Below are 12,500 nucleotides of genomic sequence, written 5' to 3' on the forward strand. Positions count from 1 at the left end.
AGTGAAAATAAGTCTTAACCCCTGTTTCCATGGAGTAGACATTGTGAATACATATTGTTTCCGGCCATTAACTCTCTGCTTCTAGAACCACATCCCAAAACATCAGGTCTGTTTTATTGTTTTATCTGGGAGGAATGACGCATATTTATTTTTAATTTGACAGCAGTAATGTTATTTTTAGTTATGCCAGTTCAAACAATATGGCCTGCTCCATTATTCATTCCTTCAAAAAGAATAAAAGAGGAGAGGAAGGGAGAGGAAAGGGTTGACTAGCCTCTGTCTGCATCCTCTCAAGTCTGAACAGAACAAACCAAAGAGACGCAAAGCAGGACTAAATTTAGCCTTTTCCCTCCTAGGGCTTGTCTCTCAGATAGAATCACTGTTCTAATTACTGTATGCTGTGTGGGAAAATAAGAGCCTTGATAATTAACACCCCTCGTTCTATCAATATCATCATGGTTTCAATTAGTAAAAAGGAAAAAAGAAAACAGCACATCTACAGTAATAAAGGGATCTCATACTATATATTTACTGAAGCCTACGCCGTAGGTCATTTCCATCTGGATTTTATATATTCCGTCTATATGTATATTCAATATCTACATTTTGTACACTGCTGTGCAGAACTCTCTTATGAAGATACTTTTGTATTTAATTTTGATTTGATCTATTTATTCATATCTTTGCATATATTAACATTTATTCCCTGTTGCCGTTGCTGACAGATCCAAGACATTGTGGTGGAGACGGGACAGGCAGACCAGAAGGAGAGCCGCACGGCCAAGGACGCTCTGCTGCTCTGGTGTCAGATGAAGACTGCTGGGTGAGGGTTGGGACCAGGAAAAACCAGGACAAACCCATTGTGATTGGATCAGATTGTGATCAGTGCATCAGTTGACAGTGCTTTAAACCACGGGGATCAGTTGTTCATGATTACCAGGAAGACTGATCCTTTTGGAGGCTTAAATGTTCACTGAATTGAATTCACAAATTCATTTGGAAACAGGGAGCTTCCAAACTATCTCAGTAACATTGACTCTCCCCCTCCCCTCTCCTGTGTTTTGCAGATATCCAAACGTAAACATCACCAACTTCACCACCAGTTGGAAAGACGGCATGGCGTTCAACGCTCTCATACACAAACACCGGTAAGGAGAGATAAATAATCCTTCAAATCCTCTCCATAGCTTTTACTCTTTAATACAAACAATGTTTTCTCTGTTCTCTCTCTCTCTCTCTCTCTCTTCTCTCTCTCTCTCTCTCTCTCTCTCTCTCTCTCTCTCTCTCTCCCACTCTCTCTCTCTCTCTCTCTATGTCCATTTATGTCCCCCTCTCTCTCAGGCCAGATCTGTTTGACTACAACACACTGAAGAGATCCAACCCCACCCATAACCTCCAGAATGCTTTCAACGCTGCAGAGCATAATCTCGGCGTAACCAAACTGTTAGACCCAGAGGGTGAGTGGCCATGTCCTTTCATCTGACTACGGGTTTATTTAGCTTAAAGCCACGATGATGACCGGCGCCATTGTACTGTAGCTCTGACTGTCTTGTCTGCTGTCTGTTTGCAGATGTGTTTACGGAGAACCCAGATGAGAAGTCCATCATCACGTATGTTGTAGCATTCTACCACTACTTCTCCAAGATGAAGGCACTAGCCGTGGAGGGGAAAAGAGTTGGCAAGGTGAGGATGAGAGGTGGCTACAGTGTGTGTGTGTGTGTGTGTGTGTGTGTGTGTGTGTGTGTGTGTGTGTGTGTGTGTGTCTCTGTGTGTGTGTGTGTGTGTCTGTGTGTCTGTGTGGGCGTGTGTGTGTGCAGGTGTGTGAGTGATACAGTGAGACAGAGCATAGTGAGACAGTGTTTGAGTTACCTCATCCTCACCGTAGGTACTAGACCATGCCATTGAAACAGAGAAGATGATTGACAAGTATGAGACGCTGTCATCGGACCTGCTGACATGGATTGAACAGACCATCATCGTCTTGAACAACCGTAAACTGGCCAACTCTCTGACGGGTGTCCAGCAGCAACTCCAGGCCTTCAACTCCTACCGCACTTCGGAGAAACCGCCCAAGTGAGTGAAAGCAACCTACCATGCTTCAATATACCCGAACACACAGTGCATCAATGTTGTTCTCTTTCCACCGTACGTAAGGGAATAACCCCCCCTATGATGTCAGCTCCCTTTTTGACTCTGTGGATGTTGATTTCCAGGTTCCAGGAGAAAGGCAACCTGGAGGTCCTGTTGTTCACCATTCAGAGTCGCATGAGGGCCAACAACCAGAGGGTGTACACGCCCAAGGAGGGCGCCCTGGTGGCAGACATCAATAGGGTGAGACCCCCGAGCTCCATTCAGAGACACAACTCTATCATCATAAGGGCTTGAGAAATGATTGTCCACCTGACCTGTCACATTATCAACATGTAATTCAAACCTTATCCTCTAGGTGGCACAATGTGAGTGCTGAGGACTGAGCTCGAGACAGCACAATGTGCTTCCACACTCCAGAGAGTTAGCCACAGATTTTCACATTTCTACTTCCAATTTACTCATATGTTTATATCCATTCTGGTTAAAGTATTGAGTATTATGGAACTTACACATGGTATAAGAGTGCTATGTCGTTCTCTTAGTGAAGGTGGATGGAACTACAAGAGAGAAAAACTATAGTCAAATCAAGAATTCCCTCCCTAATCATGACACTATCCTGTGGCAGCACTTTGACAGTGTCAACCGATGTGGTTGTCCTTTGTAGGGTTGGGAGCGCTTGGAGAGGGCAGAGCACGAGAGGGAGAGGGTCCTGAGAGACGAGCTCATCAGACAGGAGAAACTGGAGCAGATGGCGAGACGCTTTGACAGAAAGGCAGCCATGAGGGAGACCTGGCTGTCAGAGAACCAGAGGCTTGTGTCACAGGTAACACATACTAGACCGTGCACCAGAACACCTATGAACATATAGCATAGGTAGCAGAAGTGGAAGCCCCCCCCCCCCCTCCCCCCGGCTCAGGACTCGAGCCAGCTTCGCTCTAAAGCCCATTGACGTGCTTATATCGCATCAATGGGCTTTAAAGCAGGCCTAGTTCGAGTGCTGAGCCAGACATCATATGTGACAGCAGCTGGTGAAAGTGGGAACAAGTCGGCAACCAATCAAAATGTTCTGACTTTTATTCTGAAAAATGTAAATAAATGTCAACGTTGTTGAAAATCAATGACACTAGTCAAGTCAAAATATTGCAGTGCAATGGATTCGGTGAGTAATCCCCACTACTCTACACTAACTAAAGTGTATTACTAAGGTAGTGGGGATTACTCACTGAATCCATTCAATTGCAATATTCTGGCTTGACTAGCGAGTGTCATTGATATTCAACAACGTTGACATTTATTTACATTTTGTAGAATAAAAGTCTGAACATTTGGTCAGTTGCCGACTTGTTCCCACTTTCACCAGCACATATGCGCTTTTGATCCCTATAGATATACAGTACATTTCAAAACACATGTTGATATAGATTTACAATACAATACAATATAATACAATACAATACAGAAGACACATCAACTCATACAGTATACTCATAGACTATACTAAACTAGTCTAGATTCTGATTGATTCCCTCCTCCACTCCTCAGGACAACTTTGGCTATGACCTGCCAGCGGTGGAGGCAGCGAAGAAGAAGCACGATGCCATTGAGACAGACATCGCCGCATACGAGGAGCGTGTGCAGGCCTTGGTCGCCATATCTAAGGAGCTGGAGTCGGAGCGTTACCATGACGCCAAGCGTATAGACGCGCGTAAAGACAATATACTGCGCTTGTGGGACTTCCTGCAGGAGCTGCTGAAGGCACGCAGGGCCCGTCTGGACAAGAACCTCACCCTGCAGAGGATCTTCCAGGAGATGCTCTACATCATCATCTGGATGGACGAGATTAAGGTACATCATATAATATTCTGAATTTGAATATACATAGTATGCCATTTAGCAAAAATACCAAATCGACAGTAAAGTGAATGCATTCATTGCATTGCATTCATGTATATTTGTGGGAGAATGCAAAACTAAACAATTGTTGCTTGAAATCTGGAGTCTATTTGTTTACATAATGGTCTGCCTACTCCCTCCTTAACCCATGCCCTAATATACATTTTTGAAAAATCCTCTTTTCTCTCTGAATGGCTCCCTTTCCACCCCCACCCTCCCATGTACCTCCCCGCTCCATCACTCTAATCCTATTGGTTGTTTCCGCAGGAACGGCTGTTATCTCCTGACTTTGGGAAGCACCTGTTGGAGGTGGAGGACCTGCTGCAGCAGCATGGTCTGGTGGAGGCTGACATCGCTGTGCAGGCAGAGAGGGTACACAACGCCAACGCTGCTGCCCTCAAGTTCGCCAATGGAGACAGTAAGAACCACCTTTCCTTTACAACTACTTGTCAACAGTTTATGAACTACATATAATAGCTTTATAAACCCTTTATAACATAGGTATATGTTATATGTAACACAATCATATTGTACATATTGTACATATTGTAAATAACACGTTACAGAAACATTATCACATTATCTGCTCCCCTCCCAGGCTATAAGCCGTGCGACCCTCAGGTGATCAGAGACAGGGTGCAGCACCTGGACCTGTGCTATCAGGAGCTGTGTGCCCTGGCCGCCCAGCGCAAGGCCCGTCTGCTGCAGTCCCACCACCTCTGGAACTTCTTCTGGGACATGGCGGAGCTGGAGAGCTGGATCAAGGAGAAAGAGAACATCTTCTCCTCCCTGGACTATGGAAAGGACCTGACCAGTGTGCTGGTCCTGCAGAGTAAACACAGTGCCTTCGAGGACGAGCTGGGCGCCCGACGGGCCAACCTGCAGGAGATCATGGCCGATGGAGACGCTATGATCCAAGCCAAACACTTCGGTGCCCCGAAGGTCCAGGAGCGCATGGAGGACGTGAGGAGGCAGTGGCAACAGCTGGAGGAACTTGCCGCCTTCCGGAGGCAGAACCTCCAGGATACTCAGAAGTTTTTCCAGTTCCAGGGCGACGCTGACGACCTCAAGGCCTGGTTGCTGGACACCAAGAGGCAGATGAACAGTGACGACGTGGGCCACGACGAGTACACCACCCAGAGGCTGCTGAAGAGGCACCGCAGCCTGAGGGACGAGGTGGCCAAGAACGGAGCCACCATCGACGGCCTGACCAAGCAGGCGGCGGGGCTGCCAGAGGAGCTGCGGAACACACCGGACATCCAGAGACGTCTGAAGGACATCCGAGACCTGTTCATGGAGCTGATGTCCCTGTGTGACCTGAGGCAAAAGAAGCTGGATGACGCAATGGCTCTCTACACCATCTTCAGTGAGACAGACGCCTGTGAGCTGTGGATGGGCATGAAGGAGACCTGGCTGGTGGGGCTGGATGTGCCTGAGAAGCTGGAGGACCTGGAGGTGGTGCAGAACAGGTACATACATACAACACATACTGTATGTGACATGATCTGGTGTAAAGGGCCACATGTCGGCAATTGTCAACTTGCGCAAATTAGCAAAAAGCTTCTTTTTAAATTAAAAATGTAAGTAATAAAGTAAAGTAATTTGTGAATTGGATTCACTGTCTCGTCTGCCGTAGGCTACTGGTAAACAAGCGTATGTTTTAGGACGTGTTCAAAAGCAAGGACTGTGTGATCATCTAATTATGTGTAGTTATGTGTTTTTAGCATGTTGATGTTCTATCAGCGTGTTGTGATGTAACATGCAGTTAGATGTTCGTAGCGAAGTTCCTTTTTAGCTCTAGCTCTAGCAGCTGTTTTGCCTGTATTTTGATTTGGTTTGTTTTGATTTGGTTTGAGGTGGACCAACATTCAAATAAGCATATCTTCTTGAACTATTTTCAGATTTAAATGTATGACACATCATTTGCACTTTTTTGCACTCAATCTGCACTTTCATAATCTGGAGAAATGCCTACTTGAGGACTTTTTAACCAGATCCTGTCACATATGGTGATTCGAAATGATGCAAACAATGATATCTGAGAGAACCTAAATTCTATCAAAGCTAATCTGTCTTTTAGAAAAACACACAAAACAACAACAACAAATGGTGTTTAACATGCATACTTTGTATGTGATGGTACATAGGTATGTGATGGTACATAAGTGATAACGTTTTTACAGTATGTGTGTATAATGTGTGTGTAAATATAACTTTTTGTTTTCAGGTTGAGTATTCTTGAACAGGATATGGCCAATGTTCAGCCGCGGGTTGATGATGTCAACAAGGCAGTCAAGCAGCTTGAAGACAGCAGACACCCTCGCACCAAGGAAGTGAAGGAATGTCAGATGCGTCTGAATAAGAGGTGAGACATAGTTATTTTCACGTACTGGCACATGACAATGAGTGCGTGTTGTCATGAATAAATGTTTAGGTTCATCATAACAAAAAATGGCTTTGTCTTTTCTAGGTGGGAGGCCTTTAAGGCCATGGTGGAGGATAAGAAGCGGAAGGTGGATTCTGCTGTCAGCCTACACAGCTACGGGTTGGAGTGTGACGAGACGGAGTCCTGGATTAAGGACAAAACGCGGATCATCGAGTCCACACAGGACCTGGGCAACGACCTGAATGCGGTCATGACCATCCAAAGGAAGCTGTACGGCATGGAGAGGGACCTGGTGGCCATTGAGACCAAGCTCATCTTCCTGAGGAGAGAGGCTGAGCAGCTGGCCAAGGACCACCCGGAGAATGCGGCTGACATCCTGGCCCGCGGAGCTCAGCTGGACGCAGCCTGGGACACTCTGAAGAGGACGCTGCAGGACCGGGAGGAGTCTCTGGGAGAGGTGAGCAAGCTGCAGACCTTCCTCCAGGACATGGACGACTTCCAGTCCTGGCTCTTCAAGACCCAGAAGTCTGTGGCGTCTGAGGACATGCCCGCCACGCTCCCCGAGGCGGAGCAGCTGCTGAGTCTCCACGACGCAGTTCATGACGACATGGACGCCCACGAGGAGGACTACCACAAGGTGAGGGACACAGGGGTGGCAGTCACCCAGGGCCAGGAGGACGACCCTCAGTACCAGCAGCTTGAGCAGAGGCTGAAGGGCCTGGACCGCGGCTGGGACGATCTCAACAAGATGTGGGACAGCCGTAAGAACTTCCTGGACCAGGGCCTGGGCTTCCAACAGTTCATGAGGGACGCCAAGGCGGCTGAGGCCATCCTCAACAACCAGGTAAGCGAATGAAAGCTGTAATGTTGCACCTGTCTTTAGCATGTAACCAATACAGTATGGATTAACGTTTACCGACTATGAAAATGGTGTAAACTGCCTCCGACTTACCGGTAGACTTACAGGTAGACCTGCCTGTATAAGTAAAGGTGAAATACATTTTTAAAAACGTAATTTTACTAAATACACTCTGTAATTCAATCACTGTTCATGTTGTTACTGTTTGTCAGGAATACGTTCTGGCCCACACGGACAAGCCTGACACCCTGGATGGGGCAGAGCAGGCCCTAAAGAAGCATGAGGACTTTGTCATCACCATGGATGCCAACCAGGAGAAGATAGTGAGCACGTTGGAGGGAGGCCAGCGATTGGTGGACAGCGGGAACCTCTACTCTGGGAGGGTGAAGGAAAAAATGGACTCCATTCAAGACAGGTCAGTCCTGTGATGTCTTTTTTTTTATTATTTGAATTTTGTTTCTATTTAAAAAAAAATAGAATTTCTGAATAGTTCTGATATGTCCAAGCAAACACATTTATAATTAAACTGTAAATGAATAAAGCAGTGCCCCTTTTAGCTTTGTCCATAATATAGATACATGTGTGTGTGTGTGTGTGTGTGTGTGTGTGTGTGTGTGTGTGTGTGTGTGTGTGTGTGTGTGTGTGTGTGTGTGTGTGCCAGTGAATAGTGAGACAGTGTTTGAGTTACCTCATCTAACATATTCACTTTATTTTTCACCTTCAGTCAGTATATATTTATACAGAATTTCTCCACCAGCCCTATTGATCTGAAGGTTTTATCAGCCTAGACCATCCCCTTGCTAGTGAGTGTTAATCACATAATCTAGTTCAGCTACAGAGCCCTCCCATTGTGAGGAGCTGGCTCAGCAGTACATCATTAGTGTTGACATTGGACTGTAGAGAGAAGCACTAACACAGGTAGGTCATTCGGCCCCACTCTGCTGAGAGGCTGGGCGCCTGCTATGATGACTATCGATCCCAGTGAAAGAGTGCTTTTCACTGGGGAGTGCAGGGCAGCGGTGCTTAAAGAGAGCCCTTGAAGTCAACTATGTAAGATTACTGTATGGAGCCAGAGCAGCTCAGAGCCAGACTGTGTATGTGTTTACTTCTGAAGATAAACATCACACCAGTCTCTCACTATTACTGCAATGTCTGGCACCAACTCAAATGTGTTTTTGTGTGCCTACGTTTGATTTGCAGGTCTAACACCAATCGCAGGAAAGCCGAGGATGTGTCAGAGAAACTCAGAGATAACCGTGATCTCCAACACTTCCTACAAAACACTCAGGATGTAAGTTATGCTCACCATGCCTCATATAATGCATATTGTAGCATTTTTATAAATCTGAGTTTCCTTTTTCCTTCTCTTTTCATCATTCCAGCTCACACTGTGGATAAATGAAAAAATGTTAACGGCTCAAGACACCTCGTATGATGAAGCCAGGAACCTCCACGGCAAGTGGCAGAAACACCAGGCCTTCATGGCTGAGCTGGGCTCCAATAAAGACTGGCTCAACAAAATAGACCAGGTGTGTGTGTGTCTGTGTGTGTGTGTGTGTGTGTGTGTGTGTGTGTGTGTGTGTGTGTGTGTCTGTGTGTGTGTGTGAGTGTGAGTGTGTGTGTGTGTGTGTGTGTGTGTGTGTGTGTGTGTGTGTGTGTGTGTGTGTGTGTGTGTGTGTGTGTGTGTGTGTGTGTGTGTGGTGTGTGTGTGTGTGTGTGTGTGTGTGTGTCGAGAGAGTATTGGTTTCTGTGTCCTTGTTACACATGCTATAAAAAGCAAGTATCTCTTCCCTCTAAGTAACCTTCTGTATGATCCCTGTGTGTGTGTGTGTGTGTGTGTGTGTGTGTGTGTGTGTATACAGGAGGGCCATGAGCTGATGGAGTCCAAGCCTGAGTTTGAACCTATCGTGAAGGACCGTCTCTCCAAGCTGCATGACCTGTGGGATAAGCTGGAGACAACCACGCAGAACAAGGCCCGGCTGCTGTTCGACGCCAACCGCACTGAACTGTTTGACCAGAGTCTGGCAGACATGAAGAAGTGGCTGGCAGAGCTTGAGCAACAGCTACAGGGTGGAGATGATGAGGTCAAGGACCTGACCAATGCCAACATCCTGCTTAAAAAGCATCAGGTTTGTGTGTGTCTGTGTGTGCGCGCGTGTGTGCGTGTGTGTGTTTGTGTCTGTGTACATTTGGCTGAGTGTCTGTGTGCATGTGTGTGTGTGCGTGTGTGTGTGTGTGTGTGTGTGTGTCATACATTGTATTTCAAATATCGTAGGCTAAATCCTATGGGCTATCATACTATGAACATAAATCCCCCTCCCCAGCTGACAGAGAACCAGGTGCGTGACCGAGGGAGGGAGCTAGGCGAGCTCCAAGAGGCTGTGGAGAAGTCTGGCTCTGCCAGGGAAGACCAGCCAGAGATGGAGGTCGAGCAGCAGGCCGTCCAGAGGACCTTCCAGAAGCTCCTCACCCCCCTGGCTCAGCGCAAGGGCAAGCTGGAGGCCGCCAAGGCTGTCCACCAGTTCTACAGGGACCTAGCTGATGAGATTGTGAGGATGCCTTTCATCTTATCAACCCGTGATACAACTGTTGTTATACTGTCTCTGAAACCTAAGAGCTCTGTCATAAGATGTTGATAATAACACTCTCTCTATTCTTCTCTCTTCCTCTCACTCTCTCTCTCTCTCCCTCTCCATCCCAGCTCTGGGTAGAGGAGAGGTTACCCCTGGCTATGTCTGAAGAACATGGCAACAATCTCCAGACAGTCCAACTGCTGTTGAAAAAGAACCAGGTAACTGTAAATCGAATCCGACGTGAGCTTGTTAGTTGAGTACGGTCCACGTGAACCGTATCACTGTAATGTCAAAGCACCGGTACCTGTTTCCCCCAGACCTTACAGAAGGAGATTGAGGGTCACCAGCCACGGGTGGACGAGGTGCTGGAGCGAGGCCGGAGAATGTCGTTGGCGGCCAAGGCGGAGGGCGGGCCAGAGGCGGAGCGTATCGGGGAGCAGGTGAAAGAGCTGGAGGAGGTTTGGGCGAGGCTGCAGGACGAGATGGTCAAGCGGAGAGAAAGGCTAAACGGCTCAGACAAGGCCCAGCAGTACTACAACGACGCGGAAGAGGCCGAGGCCTGGATAGGAGAGCAGGAGCTCTACATGATCACCGATGAGAAGGCCAAGGTGAGGGCAGTAGGGTTGTGATGGTGGTATACTACGGTTTGAAACTCATGTGTGTACACTCTTAGAAAAAAGGGTTCCCAAAGGGATCTTCGGCTGTCCCTGTGGGAGAACCCTTTGAAGAACCCGTTTAGGTTTCAGGTATGTCAAACCGTCTGTGGAATGGGTTCTACATGGTCTACATGGAACCCAACAAGGTTCTACATGGAACCCAAAAGAGTTATTCAAAAAGTGCTATAGGTAGAACCTTTTTTCTAAGAGTGAAAGATTTTGTAGTGATCCTAATGTTTGATAAACTCTCAAGGCATACTGCATATGAAACTAGAATGAAGATGGTCTATGTAGTTAATCTCTCTTCACCTTCACACCTCTACAGGACGAGCAGAGTGCTATGGTGATGTTGAAGCGTCACCTGATCCTGAAGCAGGCTGTAGATGACTATGGTGACTCCATCCAGAAGCTGGCTGACCGCGCTCAGAAGATGCTGATGGAGGACCACCCTGACGGGTAAGTAGAATAGGGCAGTGTGTCCTGTGGCCCAGAAACTCTCCCACTAAATCACACAAATGTGAAGTAATGTTGGAGATCTATCCAGTCTTTAGATTGGTGAGAGAGATAATCACTCAGAGATTAAACAATACAGTCTTGATAGCACATGACGCCTGATGACACGTTTCATCATTCTTTTCTTTCCCTTTCCCTTTCTCTCTCTCTCTCTCTCTCTCTCTCTCTCTCTCTCTCTCTCTCTCTCTCTCTCTCTCTCTCTCTCTCTCTCTCTCTCTCTCTCTCTCTCTCACTCTGTATCACTCTAGCGAGGGCGTCATCCGGCGGCAGGGTCAGGTGGACAAGCAGTATGCAGGGTTGAAAGACCTGTCGGAGGACCGCACAAAGAAGATGGACCACAACTACCACCACTTCCTGTTGAGCCGCGAGGTGGAGGACCTGGAGCAGTGGATCGCTGAGAAGGACTTGGTGGCATCCTCACAGGAGATGGGCCAGGATCTGGACCACGTCTCGGTGAGAAAGGACCACACACACACACACACACACACACACACACACACACACATATACACACGATGGAACTTCTAGTGTACTTCATACACTTCACAGCCAACACATTATGCAGGGTTCATATTTAAGCATCAAAGCATAAATGATTTGCTTTAATCCGCATTTGGAACATTTTTAAAGACTCTTTCTTTCCTGAAACCCAAACCCCCTACAGATTCTGAGGGATAAGTTCCGTGAGTTTGCACGGGACACAGGGACAGTGGGCCAGGAGCGCGTGGACATGGTGAACCAGACGATAGATGTGCTGATCGAGGCGGGCCACGCCGAGGCTGCGGCCATGGCTGAGTGGAAGGACAGCGTCAACGACAGTTGGGCTGACCTGCTGGAGCTCATAGACACCCGCGCTCAGCTCCTCACCGCCTCCTACGACCTGCTGAAGTGAGTCTGGACAGAGGGCATAGTGATCAGGTCATCATTATCAACTATCGTCTTTGTGTAGGGGAGTTGATTAGGAATCACATGTGGTAAACGTGGTTTGATGTAACATGACATTCATGTTATAGAAATCCGAATCATATCATTTCTATGCCAGGTACTTCTATGACGGGAAAGAGCTGGTGGCTCAGATCCAGGAGAAACAAAACGAGCTCCCAGATGACGTGGGAGAGGACTTCAGCAAGGCCGCGTCCTTCCACCGCATGCACGCAGCCTTCGAGAGGGACATCAGTGCCCTGGGCCAACAGGTACAGCACACTTAAGACCTCATCCCCACTAGTCCCCTGGACAGTTACTATAAATAAAAAACTTTGAGAAAAAGAAAATCGTCCTTCTTCTACCATTGTAGCTACCAGTGGCCCCTGGTTTTGGCATAGATTACTATTTCTTATGATGACTGATGGATAGACGATTCACTTACAATGTATTTGCTGTAAGTCGCTTTGGATAAAGGCATCTGCTAAATGTAAAGAAAAACTTTTTTTTTATAAACTTAAACCCTAGAATCACAATATTTAGTTGAGCTGCCCTACTGAACCCTCAGTAGTACGTTGTTTGGACGTTGTTTTAGAGCAGTGATACTC

General features: G+C 47.1%; 1 protein-coding gene across 1 annotated transcript in view; it reads left to right on the forward strand.

The window, feature by feature from the left end:
- sptb (spectrin, beta, erythrocytic) overlaps positions 1–12,500 on the forward strand; it is a gene marked incomplete at its 5' end in the record, with an annotated part of 30,287 nt that overhangs the window by 8,324 nt on the left and 9,463 nt on the right. Inside the window, 23 exons of the mRNA XM_080539887.1 lie at positions 726–823; positions 1,068–1,148; positions 1,342–1,457; positions 1,571–1,683; positions 1,886–2,073; positions 2,214–2,331; positions 2,756–2,914; positions 3,634–3,936; positions 4,252–4,402; positions 4,583–5,453; positions 6,212–6,349; positions 6,455–7,214; positions 7,442–7,644; positions 8,430–8,520; positions 8,612–8,758; positions 9,092–9,358; positions 9,554–9,778; positions 9,931–10,020; positions 10,120–10,410; positions 10,784–10,914; positions 11,220–11,424; positions 11,636–11,859; positions 12,014–12,164. Coding sequence (XP_080396013.1) covers positions 726–823; positions 1,068–1,148; positions 1,342–1,457; positions 1,571–1,683; positions 1,886–2,073; positions 2,214–2,331; positions 2,756–2,914; positions 3,634–3,936; positions 4,252–4,402; positions 4,583–5,453; positions 6,212–6,349; positions 6,455–7,214; positions 7,442–7,644; positions 8,430–8,520; positions 8,612–8,758; positions 9,092–9,358; positions 9,554–9,778; positions 9,931–10,020; positions 10,120–10,410; positions 10,784–10,914; positions 11,220–11,424; positions 11,636–11,859; positions 12,014–12,164 — 5,121 coding nt within the window. The remainder of the gene's footprint in view (positions 1–725; positions 824–1,067; positions 1,149–1,341; positions 1,458–1,570; positions 1,684–1,885; positions 2,074–2,213; positions 2,332–2,755; positions 2,915–3,633; positions 3,937–4,251; positions 4,403–4,582; positions 5,454–6,211; positions 6,350–6,454; positions 7,215–7,441; positions 7,645–8,429; positions 8,521–8,611; positions 8,759–9,091; positions 9,359–9,553; positions 9,779–9,930; positions 10,021–10,119; positions 10,411–10,783; positions 10,915–11,219; positions 11,425–11,635; positions 11,860–12,013; positions 12,165–12,500) is intronic.

This window comes from Nansenia antarctica, assembly GCF_963989245.1.
Source record: "Nansenia antarctica genome assembly, chromosome: 1".
In the NCBI taxonomy this organism is placed as follows: Eukaryota; Metazoa; Chordata; class Actinopteri; order Argentiniformes; family Microstomatidae; genus Nansenia; species Nansenia antarctica.